This window comes from Clarias gariepinus, chromosome 18, assembly GCF_024256425.1.
Source record: "Clarias gariepinus isolate MV-2021 ecotype Netherlands chromosome 18, CGAR_prim_01v2, whole genome shotgun sequence".
Classification (NCBI taxonomy): Eukaryota; Metazoa; Chordata; class Actinopteri; order Siluriformes; family Clariidae; genus Clarias; species Clarias gariepinus.
The window spans coordinates 4,932,627-4,953,763 of NC_071117.1; the positions used below are offsets into that span (position 1 = coordinate 4,932,627).

General features: G+C 41.8%; 1 protein-coding gene across 1 annotated transcript in view; it reads right to left on the minus strand.

Annotated features, from left to right (window-relative positions):
* LOC128506993 (sialoadhesin-like) overlaps positions 1-21,137 on the minus strand; it is a 212,987-nt gene that overhangs the window by 124,475 nt on the left and 67,375 nt on the right. Inside the window, exon 8 of the mRNA XM_053477609.1 lies at positions 20,702-20,720. Coding sequence (XP_053333584.1) covers positions 20,702-20,720 — 19 coding nt within the window. The remainder of the gene's footprint in view (positions 1-20,701; positions 20,721-21,137) is intronic.

The following is a 21,137-nucleotide window of genomic DNA, read 5'->3' on the forward strand; positions in this document are numbered from 1 at the left end:
AGCCGGGTGGAGGAGCCGGCACGAAGTCCGTGCAGCTTGGAGGCGGGAGATCTGAAGCAACGCTTGCGGTGCCGCTTGGAGGCGACAGATCTGACGCGATGTCCATGCAGCTTGGATGTTGCAGAGCTGAAGCGCCCCACATGGAGCTCGGCGGCGGCGGAGCTGGAGCGACTTCCGCGAAGCCTGGAGGTGGAGAAAGGACGATGCTCTCCAGGCTGCTCGTTGTCTCCCCACTTTCACGCCGCGGTGGAGGAGGTGGAGGAAACGCGTCGTCGTCGCTGTTCATCAGCGCAGCGTCATGATTCACCCTCCCCATTCACCTCTGCCCAGAACTTGTGCATCTCCCGGGTCCCGTCCTCCTTCTTTCCTCGCTCCTCCTCGGGCTCTTGTTCCCGTTCGCCTCCGACGTATTCGACCTTCCTGGCCCGTACTTCATCGTCGGAGCGTGGGAACCTGTTTCCCTCAGCTGCCTCACCTCTGAAAGGCGTCCGCCGGATGGCGAGCCTGCAGCCTTCCCAGCTCAGCCGCGCCTCTATCTCTCGCTGCTCCTCATTGTCTTCCAGCCAGTCCGCCGGTTCGGCGAGCCGGCAGCCCTCCCAGCTCTGCAACAGCTCTCTCTCTCTTTGCTCCTCGCTGTCCTTTATCCATTCCGCCAGCTCGGGCGATATGGTGATTGCTCCCCCCCAATAAAAATCTAGGGGAGAGACCTCCGCTATGCCACTTTTACGGTCTAGCTTTCTGTCATGATGCCGGCGTGTGTGTGGACGTGGCATAATTGCAGGAGGCGAGCTTTTATTAAAAAAAAAAAAAAAGGGGGGTTTATTTAAGCTTTAAATACAAAAAAAGGTATGGCTCTGTCTGTAGAGCACGTAGAAACTTTAATGTACAGCTTATCAAAACCATACCGACATAAACCATAAATACAACGACTAAAGCTAGACGCCTGACTGAATTCAGTCAGGCTATTTATAGTCATCAACTTAATTACTCTTCCTCGGTTTAGGTGAATTTTACATGGTTGCGGGGGACTTCAATCACGTGAAACTGACGGACACTCTTCCCAAATTCCACCAGCATGTGGAAATTCCAACACGGGGAGAAAATATTCTGGACTGTGTGTATACAAACATCCGCGGTGCATACAGAGCTCTCCCCCGCCCCCATCTTTGCGCTTCCGATCACATAGCCGTACTGCTGGTGCCAGCCTATCGCCCCCTGCTGAGGAGGACAATACACACAAAGAAAACAATCACTGTATGGCCCAGTGATGCAGACATTGTTCTCCAGGACTGCTTTCAGTGCACTGACTGGCAGATCTTTGACACTAGAACTACCAGGTTTTTCTGACCCCTCCAGCCCTACCAGAGGTAGGCCAAATGGCCCCTTGGTTTTAAACTAACAACTTAATCACTGACAATTGACTCCCATTCATTTGTAAATGGGTGGCCGATTGGAATGTGTCACTCCTCTTCCCCCCACAAATGGAAGGGCAGCGTAAGAAAAGTTTGAAGGATGCTGGGAAACCATATTTAAATCGAAGAGGAGAACAAAAACCAGGGAAAAATCCACCCAAAGAGTTGAGTGGAAGAAGCGTATGTGTGATGTGATCTCTCTCTCTCTGAACACGCTGAGGAGCACTAAACGCCACAAAAACAGTTAACCTATCAAAATAAACCACATAAAATATATAATAATTTAAATGTACATAATTTAGGTCAAAGACATATACAGTATATATATATATATATATATATATATATATATATATATATATATATATATATATTTAAATATCAGGATTACATCATGATTCTTTCTCATTGATTTTACTATTTTGCAAGTTGTCTGAGACGTACACACAAACTAATTAGACTTTTTTTTATATAAACAATATTTGTGAACACAATTATACAATAAACAAAGAAATGTACAAAACTGTTCATATAACGATTTCATGCCAGAAAGTAAAATTTACCACCTTTGTGTAATTTGCATTTTCATTAAAATATGAGTAAATATTTCCAGAATAAAAACATTAAAAATCAAGGATATTATAATTATTGTAATAATTTAAGGTACACCATATTTATTAATGTCTTCAGTTTTTTAAACTTTTAAAAAGGTCAGCAGGCTGTTATGTGTGTGTGTGCGCGTAATTTGATACAATGCCCCTTCACACACACCCTCCTACCCTCCGCCTCTCACCTTCACACACACACACACACACACACACACTCTCTCTCTCTCTCTCTCTCTCTGCTCTACACAGAAACACTGCTCTGTCGTGATTCTTTTCAAAGGTAAAGTGCAGGTTAATTTATTTTTTATTTTTACTTTACAGCAGTAATTAATTAGCATGCACTCACTTGAGACTTGTTAGAGAGGTTCCTTGCTAATTTGTCCGATTAAACAGTCTTTCCTTTAATGTGTCTGTGTGGGAAACTCAAATAAGAGAGGGGGAGGGGTTACTGTGTAAGACGAGAAGAGGGGGGTCTGATTCCTCCTCTCCTCCTATTTTAGCTTCACACACAAACACACATTAATTTATTTTTTTTTTCGCTGTGGAACGAGTATTTTGAGATTCCATTATTTCTTATGGGGACATTTGCTTTGATTTGCGTTAAGTTTTTGAAATACAAGCCTTCTTATGGATTAAACTGCACTCGTAATAATAATAATAATAATAATAATAATAATAATTATAATAATAATTAACAAGATTAACAAGATAACAGATCAACAGTAAAACTGTTTTTATTTAACACTGTGTGTGGCTCTTATTAAATATAAAACTTATTTTATATGATTATTTTTATGCAGATATAACTCTAATAAATATTTTATATTGTGATAATACTGGAACACCTTAGCGTTATTATGTCAGTAATCTGTATCTTTCTCTTTACATGGTCAAGAAAAGGTTCTGTTAAATTTGCAGTAATTATTTCTATTTTAATGGTAATTTCCTCAGTTGTTCATTCTGTGTGTGCTCTGGGAATAGACTTGCTCTCTGCAAGCAGCCCTGGCTCTATAAATGGGACATTAATTCTGCTGTATTACACTAACTGAAACATACTGTTCCAACCAATCAGCAGGTCTGACACCTTACTACTGCAACCAGCATCAACGATTTTCAGTAAGTATCAGGATCAGACTACATGGGTCGGCCCTGACTCCATATGCCTTGGCTGCCCATGAACTTTTTATAATTTTTTTTTTCCTTCGACCACTTTAGGTAGGCTTTGACTCAGTTGACTAGACGTCACAATTTGGCCCATTTCTTACATTTGCACATTTTTCTCTTCTTCCAACACATCAATTTTAGGAAAAAAAATGTTTTTCTGCATAATATAACCCAGCCACTTAAAGGTGTCATTGTAATGAGATATTATAACTGTAGCTACTGTGACAAAGACCACACTGTGATGTCTAGATGACTGTAGGCAACTCTAAAACTGTAGCTCCTGTGGGATTTCCCTGGTGGTCAGGGAATACCAAAAGTGCTCCTAGGAAGGAACACTGGTCAACTAATAACAGGGTCATAAGCGGCCGAGGCTCACTGATGCACAAGAGGAGTGAAGGCTGACCCATGTAGTCTGGTCAAATAGCAGAGCTACTGTAACTCAAACTACTGAAAAGGTTAATGCTGATTCCAATAGAAAGGTGTGAGAACACACAGAGCATCTCAGTGCATCACAGCATGTAACCTGCTAACACAATAAGCATTTTTTATCTTACATAGAATAAAGTCAGTTTATTGTTAAAGTCAATTCCTTTTATTTGCTTTTCTTTTTAAACTTACACCCGGAGTTTTCTGTAATTCCTGTGAATACAAAATCTATTTAGTTATTCGCTACATAAGAAAAAGGTAAATAAATCTCACATCTGACTCTGAGTGTGTGATCAGGAGAGGGGAGATGTTCATATCCTCTTACAGCACAGCTATAACTGCCTGCATCCTCACTGCTGACATTCTGCAGGTGGACTTTATTGCTCTTGATGGTGTTTGTGGTTAAATCACGGCTGTTTTTGTACCAGATGAATGTTGGATCAGTCAGACTGCAGGTGGTTTTACAGGTCAGAACGGCTGATTGTCCCTCTGTCACTTCTGCAGGAGCGATCACCTGAAGATCTTAAACACAGAGAGACACATTACATCAGGAAAACTGTACTTTATTGAGGCCAATAATGTGTTTTTGGATTTATTGATGTTCCTTTCAATGTTTTTTTCCAGTGTTCACAAACATCTCGTATTTGAAAGCTAGCCATATTTTACCCTGAGCACCTATTGTTCAGTTTATTTTTCTTAGAACACGTTAGAGAGATAAAAATACTCTTCCTGATCCTCCTGTGTCTAAAGAGAGATTATGGCCTGAGTAATACAGTAGTTGATCAATTGGAATGGGTATTACCGTCGCGCTCACCGCCGCGTAAAAACGTCAGCGGCCAAAATAAGTCAGTTGCATTTCAAAGTCATTCGTGGCGCCAGGTGGCGCAAAGTGACATTTTCGCTCGTTGCCGTAAATACAACAGTGACCGTTATACAGCGTATCTCTGTATCTGTTTATTGTTATTTAAGTTCTGAATTATTTCAGGTACTTTAAACACATTGTTGGGTTGCTCATGTTGGCTCATATGGGATGTAGTTTACAAATGAACACCTGGTTGGGTTATTTTGACCCAACAACTGGTTTATTCATTATTCTTTCCTTTCTCCAAATATCAGCCTGCAAAATGTTTGAAATATTACTGTGTATTGTGTTACAGGTGTAGTTTTAAGAGTTGTTTAGGCAGGAATGCGTGTGTATACAGCTTAAAACCTCCATCAGTTATTAAAGATAGCGGCTATTTAGAAAACATGCCCAGTGATTTCTGAGCTTCAGGAAATCTCCCGGCGCTCTGCGCATAACACCGGGCCAACTCATGTCGGAAAGAATTTATAAACGGTTTCTAAACGTGGGCTATTGTTTTTTTACTTATAATATTTGTTAATTTAATTTAAATGAGGTTTGGGCTCAGGACTTCGACTCGGCATCGTGATTCTCCTCTTTAATTTACTCCATAGTTTTAATCAGCGCTCAGCCGCATGCATGGAGTTTTCCAGAGCGCACCGGCAGAAGTGGACTAATGATTATGAACGCGTCGGGAAAACAGCAAGCAGACTAACTCTGACCATTTAAAAAAACGTTTGCGTTCATTTTCTGACGCGCTCAAGTTCACCAAAAACAATACAGAACAGTGCAGCTTACAACACTAACAAAATCACAACACTTACAAAATCACAACGTTTTTTCGTTATTGTGAGTGCGCTTAAATAAAAGTTGATTCTTATAAAGGCATGTAGTCTTATATAGTTTTATTATATAGTTTTTGCACATTAATCTGACACAGTTTTTTCAGCCTGTCATGGCGTGCGCCCAAATCAATATCGCTCCTCGCTCACTAGTTAGGCGGCCTCCCCTTCAGACATGCGAAGCAGCGGGACCGCAGAATTACACACGACTGGTGAGCTATCGTTGCTATCGTTGCCCGGGCTTGCACCCCGCGCTATAAAATACTCAGGGTTTGTTGGGCTACAGTGGATTTTACTACGCGCTGTGTATGCATAAATAATGTTTATGCAGTATAAGAATTCAAGATGGCGCCGGTGAGGTCGGCTGCCGTCACGACTGCTCCGACCACCTTTTCTTTGTTTTTGTTCTTTAAGTTAGTTTACAGCGTTTTAAAACCGGCAAAATTACCACCATGGGGTACATTAGTTATGATAGAGACACTCTTGTTTCTATTGGTATACAATGTACTCACAATTCGACGTTTTTAACTCCGGATCCGAGCTGGCCGAGTGAGATCCTGAGGGACAACAAAGGACGCGACGCGAAGCGGCGGCCCAGAGGGAAACGAGCCGGCGTCAGGAACAGGCTGAGAGCCCGTGCACACCGCACACCTCTGCCTAGCATCCTGCTCGCCAACGTCCAGTCACTGGAAAACAAGCTCGATGACCTCAGGGCCAGGATAAAGTTCCAGAGAGACATTCGGGACTGCAATCTCCTCTGCTTCACCGAGACATGGCTGAACCCAGCGGTGCCGGACCACGCCATCCAGCCGGCCGAGTTCTTCTCGGTTCACCGCATGGACAGGACGCGGGACTCGGGGAAGTCAAGGGGAGGCGGCGTGTGTTTAATGGTGAACAGCAGCTGGTGCAACAGCGCGAGCGTTGTTCCTCTCACACGCTCCTGCACACCAAACCTGGAACTACTGTCCATCATGTGTCGTCCTTTTTACCTTCCTCGGGAGTTTACATCGGTCATAATCAGCGCCGTTTATATTCCACCACAAGCGGACACGGACACTGCCTTATGCGAGCTGCATGAGGCACTCACACAGCAACAAACACAACACCGGGACGCTGCGCTTATTGTGGCGGGGGACTTTAATAGTGCCAACCTCAAACGTGCAGCGCCAAACTTTTATCAGCACATCACTTGCCCCACCAGGGGCGAAAGGACACTGGACCACTGCTATACAACGGTCAAGGACGGCTACAAGGCACAATCTTGTCCACCGTTTGGTAAATCCGACCACGCCGCCATCTTCCTCATGCCAAAATACAAACAAAGGCTGAAACAGGAAGTTCCGGTTCAGAGGGAGGTCGCGCGCTGGACGGACCAATCGGTGGCCGCGTTACAGGACGCACTCGATGACGCAGACTGGGACATGTTCAGAAACAGCTCCGATGGTGACGTCAGCGTGTTTACGGAAGCGGTTGTGGGATTCATCGGGAAATTAGCGGACGATACCGTAGAAAAAAAGACTATTAAAACGTTTCCCAACCAGAAGCCGTGGGTGGATAAAACCATCCGCGATGCTCTGAGATCTCGCACCGCTGCCTACAACACGGGACTCGCGTCGGGGGACATGGAACCATACAAGGCTGCGTCATACAGCGTCCGGAAGGCGGTGAAAGAGGCGAAGCAGCGCTACGGGAGAAAACTAGAGTCACAACTCCAACAGAGTGACTCTAGGAGCCTGTGGCAGGGATTGAGAACAATAACGGATTATAAAGCACCAACATCCGGTATGATAAACGCAGACGTGTCTCTGGCAGATGAGCTGAACACTTTCTATGCTCGCTTCGAGGCTGCAGCTAAGGACGCTAGCGATGCTAATGCTAGCGGCGCTAACGGCTGCAGACAGGAAGTCACTGCCAGCACCGGAAGCGCGTTCATCATCACCGAGCATGACGTGAGGAGAGCCTTCAAGAGAGTGAACACCAGGAAAGCAGCAGGACCAGACGGCATCTCAGGCCGTCTCCTCAGAGCCTGCGCAGACCAGCTAGCACCTGTGTTCACTGAGATATTCAACATCTCTTTATCTCAGTCGGTGATCCCCACATGCTTCAAAGAGTCCATCATTGTTCCTGTCCCAAAGAAACCTCATCCTGCTTCACTCAATGACTATCGCCCTGTAGCCCTCACTTCAGTAGTGATGAAGTGCTTTGAACGCCTGGTCAGAGACTTCATCATCTCTTCACTACCAGACACACTCGACCCACTACAGTTTGCTTATCGTCCAAACCGTTCCACGGACGATGCAATCTCTCTTCTCCTCCATACATCTCTCACTCACCTGGACACTCGGAGGGGGAATTATGTGAAAATGCTCTTCATCGACTACAGTTCTGCATTTAATACCATAATTCCCTCCACACTTACCACCAAGCTGGAGCACCTGGGACTCAGCTCATCTATGTGTCAGTGGATCTCCAACTTCCTAACTGGCAGACCACAGGCAGTAAGGATGGGCGGACATGTCTCAGCCCCTCTCACTCTCAGCACTGGAGCCCCCCAGGGTTGTGTTCTGAGCCCCCTGCTGTACTCTCTGTACACCCACGACTGCGTGGCCACTACCAGCTCCACCACCATCATCAAGTTTGCTGACGACACTGTTGTGGTGGGCCTGATCACGAACAATGATGAGACGGCCTACCTGGAGGAGGTTGGAAATCTGGAAAACTGGTGCCAAAGGAACAATCTCCTCCTGAACGTCAGTAAGACAAAGGAGCTGATAGTGGACTTTAGTACAAAGCAGGTGAGGAACTACCAGACCCCCGTCATCAACAGGAGCCCAGTGGAGAGAGTGGACAGCTTCAGATACCTCGGTGTTCACATCACGCAGGACCTGGCATGGTCCTGTCACATCAACACCGTGGTAAAAAAGGCCCGGCAGCGTCTCTACCACCTCAGACGCTTGAGAGACTTTAGACTGCCCTCCAAGGTGCTCAGGAATTTCTACTCCTGCACCATCGAGAGCATCCTGACGGGAAATATCACGACCTGGTTCGGGAACAGCACCATGCAGGACAGACGAGCTCTACAGAGGGTGGTGCGATCAGCTGAGCGCATCATCCGCATCGAGCTCCCTGACCTGCACTCGATCTACAACAAGCGGTGCTTGACCAAGGCCAGGAAGATCGTGAAGGACCTCAGCCACCCCAATAACGGACTGTTTACTCTGTTGCGGTCTGGGAAGCGATTCCGCTCCTTGAAGGCCAACACAGAGAGACTGAGGAGGAGCTTCTTCCCGCAGGCGATAAGGTCTCTCAACCACAACCACACCACTATGCAGAACTACACAATATTTTCATAATTGGTCAAATCCATCAATCTTCTTACATCCATGAACACTATGGACAATTACACGCTCACCTTCCTTCATATATACACTACATGTCGTACGTTACATCCTGGACCATTGCACAAAGACACTTTAATAACTTTGCACACCTACCTTCACAACTACACTACATTTTACAGTTTTACGTTTACATCCTGGACCAGTGCACAAAGACACTTTAATAACCTCTGCACTAAGACACTTTGTTCCATGCATATTTGCACACACCGTAAAGTATATTTCAATTTGCACAGTATATTTCTATTTTGTACATCCTATTTCTATTTTTATTTTTAGTTCTATTTTTTCATAGCACATTTCTATTTTTATTTTTAGTTCTATTTTTCCTAGTTTAATTTAATTTTGTAATTTAATTTCTATCGTATTTCTTTTATTCATATTTATTTCTTATTTGTAAAATTTAACTCTCTTTTAGGGTCAATGGCAGTCGTATAATACATTTCACTACATTTCGTACTGTGTATGTTTGTGTATGTGACAAATAAAATTTGAATTTGAATTTGAATTCCTATTAATCCTGGGTTTTTCTTTTAGTGTCACTATAGTGCTTTACAATGCCAGACAACATTCAAATACAAATTATTCACCCTCCCCAGGTGTGAATCGGCTGTTCTCACCTATACATTCAGAGGAACTGAAATTTGAGATTTTCCTTATGATAGCATAAATTGCATTGTTTTTAATCAGTCTATACACAATAATATTCTTTGGTATTTTTTTTTTTTTTTTTTTTTTTTAAACGGGTATGGGGGCTATCTTGGTTCATTAATCTCCGTGCCTGGTTTAGGTTTAGTATTCAGTGCGCATCTGTTATATTACAACTATCATAACACTCAAATACCTTTTATTGGGGGTTAAGTGACTGATGTGCCTAACATTTTTCAGCTGAGCCTTTGTTTCACTGAAAACGACCGCGACACCCTCTCTCTCTCTCACACACACACACACACACACAGAGCCGACCAAATCATTAGCACGTCCCTCCCCCAAACAGCACAGACATTTACTTACACCTGAACTGAGTTGTTTGAGTAACATGGGTCGAACCCGTTACAAATCATAACAGTCTACTGCATTTCATTCTTATAATAACGCAAAAACACAAGCGGGGCTGAAAGACCGACATCTGCTGACGCAGTAGAACGCCCTAACACTGTTTTAATTTTATGGTTATTTATTTCAGTTAATAAATCTACTATAAATTTAAAGAACACAAGAAATAAGATGACACAAATCCATACACGCTTTTTTTCTAATTACAAGTGATAAAATCAAAAGGCTCACTGTGTTAACATTTATTGTGCTTAAATTTGATCCTAATAAGATTTGATTTAATTTGAATTTTAAAACAGTGGCAGCTGGAACACCTAAAACAGATGCAGGATTATTTTTTTATAATCTAAATAAAAATGCTTTTTTAAACGTGGGCTATTGTTATTTAAATGCAATATTTGTTAATTTAATTTAATGGGGTTTGGTCTCCGGAATGTTGAGCATCAGGATCCTCTTCTTTACTTTCCTACGTAGAATCAGCGCTTAATCGCACGTATAAAGTTTTGTAAATTCGTTTAATGTTTAATAGTAAATAATGACCCCCGTTGCGCTGTACCACCGCTCGGAAAACCTTATGAAATACAAGTTTAGGACAATTATGATGATCTGCCACGGCGTGCGCGTGTGATGGGTGTACGCCCAAATCTACTATAACTACTCCCTCACTCCGTAGGCTCCCTGAATAGGCGGCAAAGGGACAGGGCCGCTTATTTGTGCCGGCTGGCGATAATTAACGTTAATATGATCTCGGCCTTGCTCCGCATTATAAAAGCAAGGCGCGGAGGTTTGTCTGAGGTCTGGGAAGTACGTGATGTAATGGAGAATAAAAAAAAAAAAAAAAAAGCATGTCAGTGGGGAGATGTGACGCGGCCAGGCACTTTAACACTAGAAGCGCCGCGCCAGTGTCACCTACTAAAAGCGCGGTTCAGCGGTCATTTGACCGCCTATTGTTTTGAATGGGAAGCTGCTGCTGACACACAATGATCGCTAGATGGCGCTTTCACCCAAAGCAAATAGTTTAGCTCCAAGATCAACTTGCACTTGGACAATGCGCCATTCATTCCCGCGTTGATAATAAGCGGTATCTTTTTTTCATATTCAACTGAGAAAACCTACTACAGAGTCTCTAAGAGGACAAACGAAGAGGGAAAAAACAAGTCAGAGGGAAAAAACAAGTCATGTTTGGAATTATAACCCAAAATTTTTGACTTTTTTCTGCCGTTTTTTCTCCTCCTTTGTCCATCTAGGGGCTTCGTACTATAACAAAAAGGAAAGCTCTACTTAATGGTATATCGTATGGAGAAAATGTTATTAGTTTGTTTATTCTATTTGAAGCTTCTGAACGTCTCGGAGCAGCGATTTAGTTCTGAACTCGCTTCCGTGAAATTATCGCTAAAACAATATTAAATTTGAATAAATCAGATCTACTACAGCAAATAATAAACTATATGCTATGTCATAACCGAAGCAAACACAACGAATACATTTACATTTACATTTAGGCATTTGGCAGACGCTCTTATCCAGAGCGACTTACAAAAAGTGCTTTAATGTTTACAACATTGGATACATACTTACACTGGGTAAACTAGGTTAATAACTAAGTACCATTAGTCCAACACATCTGAAGTTTTTTTTTTTTTTTTTTTTTTTTTTTTTGGGGGGGGGGGGGGTCTAGTCCAAGTACTGGAGAAACAGATGCGTCTTGAGTCGTCGTTTAAAGATAGTCAAAGTATCTGATGTACGGACATCTAGAGGAAGTTCATTCCACCACCTAGGTGCCAGAACAGAAAAGAGCCTGGATGAATGCCGCCCTCGATCCCTGAGAGATGGTGGGATGAGGCGAGCAGTGCTGGAGGATCGGAGGGAACGTGGTGCAGTGCGTGGTGTAATTAGCGCAGAGAGGTAAGTGGGTGCTGGGCCATTTTTAGCTTTGTAGGCAAGCATCAGTGTTTTGAATTTGATGCGGGCAGCTACAGGAAGCCAGTGCAGGGAGCGGAGGAGTGGGGTGGTGTGGGAGAACTTGGGAAGGTTAAAAACGAGTCGTGCTGCTGCATTCTGGATCAGTTGCAGAGGATGAATTGTGGACAAAGGCAGGCCTGCCAGGAGTGAGTTGCAGTAGTCCAGTCTTGAAATAACAAGGGACTGAACAAGCACCTGAGTAGCCTGTGAAGAAAGAAATGGGCGAATTCTTCTGATATTGTAAAGAAGAAATCGACAAGAGCGAGTAAGGTTAGCGATGTGTGGGGAAAATGACAGATGATTGTCCACGGTTACCCCAAGATTGCGGGCAGTGGTTGAGGGAGTGATTTGGTTGTTGTCCATGGATATCACAAGGTCTTGACCTGGAGATGAGTCACAAGGGATAAACAACAGTTCGGTTTTACTGAGATTGAGCTTCAGCTGATGAGCAGCCATCCAAAATGAGATGTCTGCCAGACATGCTGAGATCCGGGTGGAAACCTGAGTGTCAGAGGGAGGAAAGGAGAGAACAAGTTGGGTGTCGTCTGCATAACAGTGGTATGAGAATCCATGCGATGATATGACTTTACCAAGAGACCGGGTATAGAGGGAGAACAGAAGAGGACCAAGTACTGAGCCCTGCGGGACACCAGTAGAGAGTCTACGTGGGGCAGATGTAGATCCCCTCCATGTTACCTCATATGACCTATCTTTTAGGTAAGAAGCAAACCATTGCCACGCTGTTCCACAAATTCCAAGGCTTGTAAGAATAGATAATAGAATCTTGTGGTTCACGGTGTCAAATGCAGCTGACAGGTCCAGGAGGATGAGGACAGATGACAGTTTAGCAGATCTAGCAGCATGGAGCTTCTCAGTGACTGACAGAAGGGCAGTCTCTGTGGAATGTGCCACTTTGAATCCAGATTGGTTTGGGTCATTAAGGTTGTTCTGTGAGAGATAAAGAGACATTTGATTATAAACCGTTCTTTCAAGAATTTTGGAAATAAAAGAGAGCAGTGATACCGGGCGATAGTTGTTAACTTCTGATGGGTCCAGGCAGGGTTTCTTTAGGATGGGAATAACCCTCGCCTTCTTAAAAGCGGCAGGAACATGACCAGATGATATGGATTGGTTGATGATGGCTGTGGTGAAGGGAAGGAGGTCTCGTGAGATGGCCTGGAGCATTGTGGAAGGGATTGGGTCTAATGAACAGGTGGTGGGGTTAGATGACGAGATGATCTGTTGAATCTCGTCAGATGACAAGTTGGAAAATTCTGCTAAAGGAGGGAAGGAAAGGTCCTGAGGTTCTGCCGTAGGAGTTTGGTTGAGAGCGAAGGACTGGCGGATTGCTGCAATCTTCCCATCGTAGAATGTGGCAAAATCGTCAGCAGTCAGAGAGGAAGGGGCAGGAGGAGTCGGTGGGTTGAGTAGTGAGGAGAAGATGTTGTGGAGTTTGCCAGGATCATGTGCAGACGCTTCCAACTTTTGTCTGAAGAAGGTAGTTTTGGCAGAAGTCACGAATATGTCTCGTTTCGTTCAGTGTTGCTAGGCAACGGACCACGCGCCTAATCGGTTCACTTGGCCGCGGTGTATTATAAACCTGCGAATTGTTTCACTGCTTATGTCCACTGAATGAGAACTAAATCAAAGATTTCGGTAACTACACTGAGTGTAACATCTGCATAGTGACACTAAACAGCTGAACAACTTCACTTCCCGTTTACCTCTGAGAAAAAAAAGCTGTATGTTGTTTGTTTATAAAAGTACACGAAGTAGGCGCGCGCGCGCGCGCACACACACACACACACACCTCCCCTGAGCCCTCGGTCAACATCTAATGACCGTCGATATGCAAATGAGTCAAGACGTAGCCTAACGTGGTGTCGTGTCGGATTTCAGCGTTACGGAGAGGAAAGACTTTGAAACAGTTGCAGCGTTTTTTTCAGTTACAACAAGCACAGCGATGAGTCCACGTTGTTTCACTGGTTATGACATAGTGACACTAAACAGCTGAACAACTTCACTTTTCTGTTTACCTCTGAGAAAAAAAAGCTGTATTTAGTTTGTTTATATTCAGAGTAACACCTTCCAACCACCTCTCATAGTCTATTGTTAGTTTTAATGATTTGGCTGAAACAAATTATTACTACATAAGTACCCCAACACCCCTGATCATGAGTTTCAGCTGAAACTAATTCTATACATGCAACAGAAAATGTAGATGCAGATTCCAAATGTATAAAGATACATGCTATATATATATATATATATATATATATATATATATATATATTCCGCTTCAGCGTGTTTCTTAATCTTTATATATATATATATATATATATATATACTTTTCAAATAAAATCGCTATTACTTGACCCTGAAGTTTAGTTTAGCACACAAAAACTGAAAAGTCCTTTCTGGTAAATCAACTGCATATGTAGTTAATTCACAGCAATTCATTAATAAAATGAATATACATTGTTCAGTACAAGGTAAACACGAGAAAGATTACAAAATAAAAAAACAAATAGTGTCTAAATAAACTAAATACAGCTTTTTTTTCTCAGAGGTAAAGAGAAAAGTGAAGTTGTTCAGCTGTTTAGTGTCACTATGTCATAACCAGTGAAACAACGTGGACTCATCGCTGTGCTTGTTGTAACTGAAAAAAACGCTGCAACTGTTTCAAAGTCTTTCCACTTTCTTTGACCGCTGAAATCCGACACGACACCACGTTAGGCTACGTCTTGACTCATTTGCATATCGACGGTCATTAGATGTTGACCGAGGGCTCAGGGGAGGTGTGTGTGTGTGTGTGTCTGTGCGCGTGCGCGCCTACTTCTTGTACTTTTATAAACATTCTACATATAAACAAACAACATACAGCTTTTTTTTCTCAGAGGTAAACGGGAAAGTGAAGTTGTTCAGCTGTTTAGTGTCACCATGCAGATGTTACACTCAGTGTAGTTACCGAAATCTTTGATTTAGTTCTCATTCAGTGGCCACACATCACTTCCACATTTCCCTCGCTTTTATGCATAAACAGTGAAACAATTCGCAGGTTTATAATACACCGCGGCCAAGTGAACCACGTTCTCGCCGATTAGGCGCGTGGTCCGTTGCCTAGCAACATTGAACGAAACGAGGCATAATCGTGGTGTTTGCTTCGGTTATGACATAGCATAGTTTATTATCTGCCTTATTTTTTTTTTACCCCCTTGCGGTCAAATGACCGCTGCTCGGCGCTTCTAGTGTTAAACAAGGACACTAGAATTCCGCCCTTTGATCTCCGCGCTGAGGACAGCGCAAGAAAGAGCTGCGCGAGCTCCCGCGGCACCTTCACTCCCGCACCGTGCCCGCCCTCGCAGCCCAGCTGCCGAAGAGAAAAAGGGTGCGAGGACGTTTGTGTTAAGTTTTTACGTCAGCGAGGACTCGCGCCGGCCATCGACAGCGGGAGAAGCGCTGCCTCCGCGTGCTCAGTTCTGCCACTCCGCGCACCAACACTTATTGTCAGCTGTGTGCCCGCATGCCAGTGTGGCACAGCCCCCGGAACTGCACATGCACAATCTTTATCCCTTTCTTTCCTTTCTCCCTCCTTCAACACTTTCCTTCCCCATTTTACCTAAATAAATTACCCTTTTCCCGTAAGACCTCACCTCGTGTCCGTGCTTTATGGTGCCGCCCGTGCAACATGGGTCGAATCCGTTACAGATCATAACAGTCTACTGCATTTCATTCTTATAATAACGCAAAAACACAAGCGGGGCTGAATGACCGACATCAGCTGACGCAGTAGAACGTCCTGACAATGTTATAATTTTTATGGTCATTTATTTTAGTTAATAAATCTACTATAAATTTAAAGAACACAAGATATAAGACGACACAAAACCCTACACGCGTCTTTTCTAATTACACGTGATAAAATTTAAAGGCTCACTGTGTTAACATTTATTTTGTTTAAATTAGATCCTAATAAGAATTAATTTAATTTCTACATTTGTATCGTCATTTTAGTTCTGTGATTATAAATTTGTTTTACTACAATGTTTTACTTGATTTTATCCGCTACTACGTGCAGTTCTAAAACTCTGTGTCTCATTAATCCAGCAGAGAATGAACTAAGGCACGAGGCGTCAGTCTGTAGTTATATAGCGCCACTCAACGGTAAAAGCCAGCAAACGCACAAAGCCAAACGGTACCGCCGAGCGCAGCGATGGTAGGACCTACACTGTAAATTTTGCAGTGTTAAAATAACTCTTTAGGAGTAAAATTTAACACTGGACCCGAGTGTATTTGGTCCCACTCAGAATTGGTGATAAATTGACTCTTGTCATAGTGTTAAATTTTCAGAGTAAAATTAACTCTGTTTGGAGTAAATAATTAACACTGCTCAACACTGGATAGTGTTACTACAATTTAACACTAACGAAAATTAACTCTAAATAGTGTTACGACAATTTAACACTAAGGGAAAATTAACACCACATGGTGTTAATATTTCACTTTTGTAGAGTTTATTTAAATTTTTATTAGTGAAAAAAATCCCACTTAGAGAGTACAATTTTGAAAACCCATTTTGTGTTGTAATGGGTTAAAATGCTGATCAAATAACTCCGTAAGTGTAATTATTTCACTCTCTGGTGTCCCTACTTTTCTCTGCACCAGTGCAAAATCAACTCTTACAGTGTTTTTTTTTTTTTTTTTACATTGAATACATGGAATAGAACAGAAAACAACCGCAATGTACCATTTAAAACATTTATTAAAACACTGTCAGGCTTAAATACATACATGACATCTAAAAAACATCACATCTGCATAAAATGGCAATAGGGCACTATATGCAGTGCAGAATCTGTTGTGCCATACTTAATTTGAAGATCAAATGGTTTGAAATAAAACAGTTCGTTAACATTCACTACCTTTAAAACTCGATCTTGATGCACTCTGACTGTAAATGCATGGTAATGGTCATCAAAACAGACTGTTTCCATCAGTGTTCCACAGAGCAGTACATTTTCATCTTTCACAGCAATAGTCTTGATCTTACAAAACACTGGCATCTCACATGCTACTTCTGTACAGATAATAAAGTCAGGGCGATACTCTGTGCCATGATGTTTGATCCACTTTACAGAATAGACAAGTTCTGATATTTCCACCCCTAGTTTGGAAGCAATGTCCATGCCACCTTTAAGTCCACTGAGTTCCATCATCTTCCCTGGACCAAGAGTCAATCTGTACTGGCTAAAAGACTCCCAGTGAATTGCCATACAACTCTGGTGCTTTTTGGCTAGCGTTTTGGTGATGTTTTTGAAGCTTTTTAATTGTGTTTCAAAGAATTTGTGTTTCGCTTCATAACGCATACACCACATGTGCAGAATTGGTCCAATTTTCCTTATACACTGTGGGTAATGTATCATTATGTGATGCTTTGGCAACAGATTTTTTTCGGGAAATAATTTTTTGAATAGCTGGTGATGTTCAGTTATTAAATGTTTAAGATAAATGGTCATGCCTTCTGTTATGACTGGTGAAAATACGATGTTAACAATCTGTAGAAGTAAAAGCAAAAGATACCAGTGTTTATCATCTCTCTGCACTAAATCGCCAAATAACAGAGGCATGTTGAGTAACAAGCACCAAGATTGGATGGCATTTAAACCCAAATCGTTGCTTCCACCAAACAATTTGACCATTGGAGGACGGTTCCTCTGCTGATTGTAACCATAATCAAAAGCATGTATTCTACCAGCAAGATCATCAGCACTCAAAAAATTATGCTCAATGTACTGCAGAACAAGTTTTACCTCAAGCTGTGCGACACCTTCTAAAATGTCGTGCATTATATCCACAGCAAAATTGTTTGCTGTGTTGAAATACTTGAGTGAATTTAACAAACACACCCGTTTGACGCCATAAACATGTGGTAGTGTAGAGTCATCTTGTAACCTTTTACAGTGCAGAGCATGCATCTCAGTTGTTCTTAGTCTAACTTCAGGGTTATCTTCAGAAAATACAAATTGAAAGCGATCTTTCTCAAGAACACAGAAACGACAGCAATATTGAGCCCCAAATGACTCCAGAAATCCTAATAAACTGTGTAAGCCAAGGTTATCCCCTGTGACTTGAACAACTGTACCCCTTACACAATTTCTAGATACCGGATTCTTAACCCCCTCAATCTCAAGCACTTTTAGATCATTTACTAGAGGCTCAATTATAGAATTAAAACCATACCGTCTAATATCCTGTGCATGAAAGAGGGCACATAAATGAATGTTATCCAGTGAGGAGTTAAAAATGGGGGGGAAATTCCTTAATGTAAAATAGATAGCACCCAATTTGTGTATACCTTTTTTAGAACCCAAAGGGTTAGCAGTCTCGAAATCATCATAAAATAACTGAATTTGTAAAGCATCTTTTTCTGTGCAAAATAAAGGATTACTTTTAAAATGGGCCGCATCACTTAAATCAACATAAACACCTTCCTTTGGAACATGCCTGGGTTTAAACAAATCAGTAAGATGCGGATTTTGTAAAATTGACTTCAGTGTTTCTAAAATGGGAACATAAGAAAACTTATCTGTTACAACAACTTGATCAAATGTTCCAGTGGTTTTATTTCTCCTGCTATCAAATCTTGTGCCAAGCACTATTTCGGTTGGTTCAACAGTTCCCCATTTCTCTGTAAATAGTCTCTTTCGTTTGGCTTCCGAATTTAACAAAGGAAATGGATTTTCCAAATGTTGAAATGAACTTTCTATTTTCCTTTTAGTTGCAATGTCGTGTGGAGACAGACAGAGCAAAGCTGTATCCTGGGCCTGACTGTGAATCTCACAAACTATTTCCTCCATAGATGAAACAAAACCACTTACAGCAGATTGACTTAACCCAGCAAATTTTAGTTGTGCAACAGCAGATGCACACATATCCAAAGTGCTCTTTTTTGACTTTAACAATACAGATGTCGTGGCCACCTCTCTAACAGAGTCAACCTGATCAAATGTTTGAGCACTACTTTGTCCTTCTGCCTCAGCAGTCTCACAGTTGTCAATGGTGTCAAAATGCTGGTCATTTTCCTCAGGATGTTTTGAATTCAAATGTTTTCTAAACCCTGAAAAAGTCCCAAACACAGAACAACACCCTGCCTCTACACATTTAAGGCGAAGATTCTTTCCAGGAACAAAACCATGAACTAATCTGAAGTGCCTAAGAAGCAATTTAGAACCATATAACTCAGCCTGACAAACAAAACACTTCATGAACGCAGAAAAACTTAAACTACTTAAACTTAGCACCTAGCACCTAGCTAAGCAGCCGTGCTCTAACCTCAGCAACACGAGGACTCTCTTTCACTTTGCCAACATCTATGTTGTACACAGTGGTCTGAATGAAAGTGTACATGTTGTGTAGCATAAGGTTGTAAGATGTTCCAAAAACAAAGTGTGCCTTAAACAGTTTGTCAACGGCACCAAGAGAAGAGGTTGACTTGCATGGAATGACATGCCGATCAAGAACGATGAAGTAGTTGTGAACTGAATTCTTCTGAGGTCCCACAGCCAGGAGGTAGGGTTGAGCAACAGCTGTAATTTCTCGAAGATGCTCCTCAATGTTTGTTCCACTCTAAGAAGGCCAAGCAAATTGGAGAGGGCTATCAAAAATATGTTAAATATAAAACAGGAAAATAAAACAAGAAAAGAAAACAAACCTTCTTGAAGACAACAAGGTGTTTTTCTGCTTGAGAGGCAGACACCTTTCCTGGTCTTTTCCGGCCTTGGGCAGAAGGTGGGATCAGATGCAACAGAAGTATTATAGAAGAGAGGTCGCTGTCCCAGCCTGTTTACACACATACATTATGTCAGCAAAATCTGATCAATAATGCAAACTGGAAGTGAAGTAAAAGATATAAAAAAATAAAAAAGTAAAAAAATAGAAAGAACATTAAAAATGTATGGGTACCAAATTTTAATCTTAATATTTCTAAATAATATTTAATGTAAAAACCTAATCTTAAACATCTTACCAAAGTTAACACCCTCTTCTGAGTCACCAGTAGGAGATGCAGCTGCGAGCAGTAGTTCTTCCAAATCACTGGTGCTTGGAAGCTTTTTGCACTGCTGAATCACTTTTTTCTTGAATGCAGTGGTCCACTTCTCCAGTAGCTTGCCTGACACTCCTTCTCCAAACATCAGAACAAAGTCTTGCTCAATCTAAGAAGAGGCAGAAAAGGATGAGACAATTTCTTTTTCTAAGTACCAGACAAATCATTATGGATATAAACTCAAGCAAGCAGTGAATAAACTTCCATTTAAACATCAGTACAATTTATTGTATTGTTAATTTGTTAAAAAGTATGATTATAAACACTTTACCAAGCCTTTAATATCTTTGAATCGTGGAAAGACTGTCAATATATCACTGGACTGCATGGGGTCAAGAACCATGTTACGGCGATAGTCGAATGTCAATTTCATTTTCTTCTTGATGGTGTCCTCATCAGAGGAATGGCTCATGAATGCAATTGCTTCCTTGCATTCATCCTCATTCAGGGTGGTCTCTGGATTAAACTCTGACTGCCGTCTTACAGTTGGTCCACCAGACCCCGCTTCAGCAGAAGTTCCTTGTCCTGATGATGAACCACAAAACATTTTAAAAGCTTCAACACTGCTCAATGAACGATAAATGAAATTAATCCTTAAAACAGGCAACTTGGCAAGAGAACTCCTGTAAAAGATTGCAGAATGAGCTACATAATCAAAAAAGGTAGATTTCAGAATTTCATCATGTACCTTCAAATGACGCACGTCGTTCCTTAGCTAAGCCTCTCTGTATAGTTTTGATTCTCCATGCTAAGTACCCAGTACCGCTTTCGCCATCATAATAATGTTCCTTAGGAAAACAAAAATAAAGGTAAAGTCTTTAAATTCAACAGCAAAATACACCACCTGTAGTATGGGTATGTGAGATCAGCAACATTTAACATGCCAACAAAGAATTAGAATTAAAAGCTGACGCTTACGTAGCCATTTTTAGAAAAGGGGTCACTCAGGTAAGGGAACAAAGCCACAATTCCTCTGGCATATTTTTCTTTCACCTGCTTTGGTGGTGATGTACTGCAGTAAAAAAAAGAGATTTTTAGTGTCCTTTGCATGAATTTAAACAACAACAACAATGTAAAACTATAGAGATCATATATACACCAGGTAATGATTATGAAGATTACCCATTCTTTTCTGTCATGTCAGCTGTTAAGATGTTAACCATTTTCCTCCTTGTTTCGTCCCCCAGAGACTTGGTTCGGTTGTATTCATTTATTATATGCTCCCCACTAGGTTTTTGGACAAGAATGGTTTCTACCAACTCAAACAAATAATAAAATGAATAAATATTTGTATGTATATGTATATTTATGTGTGTATATATAT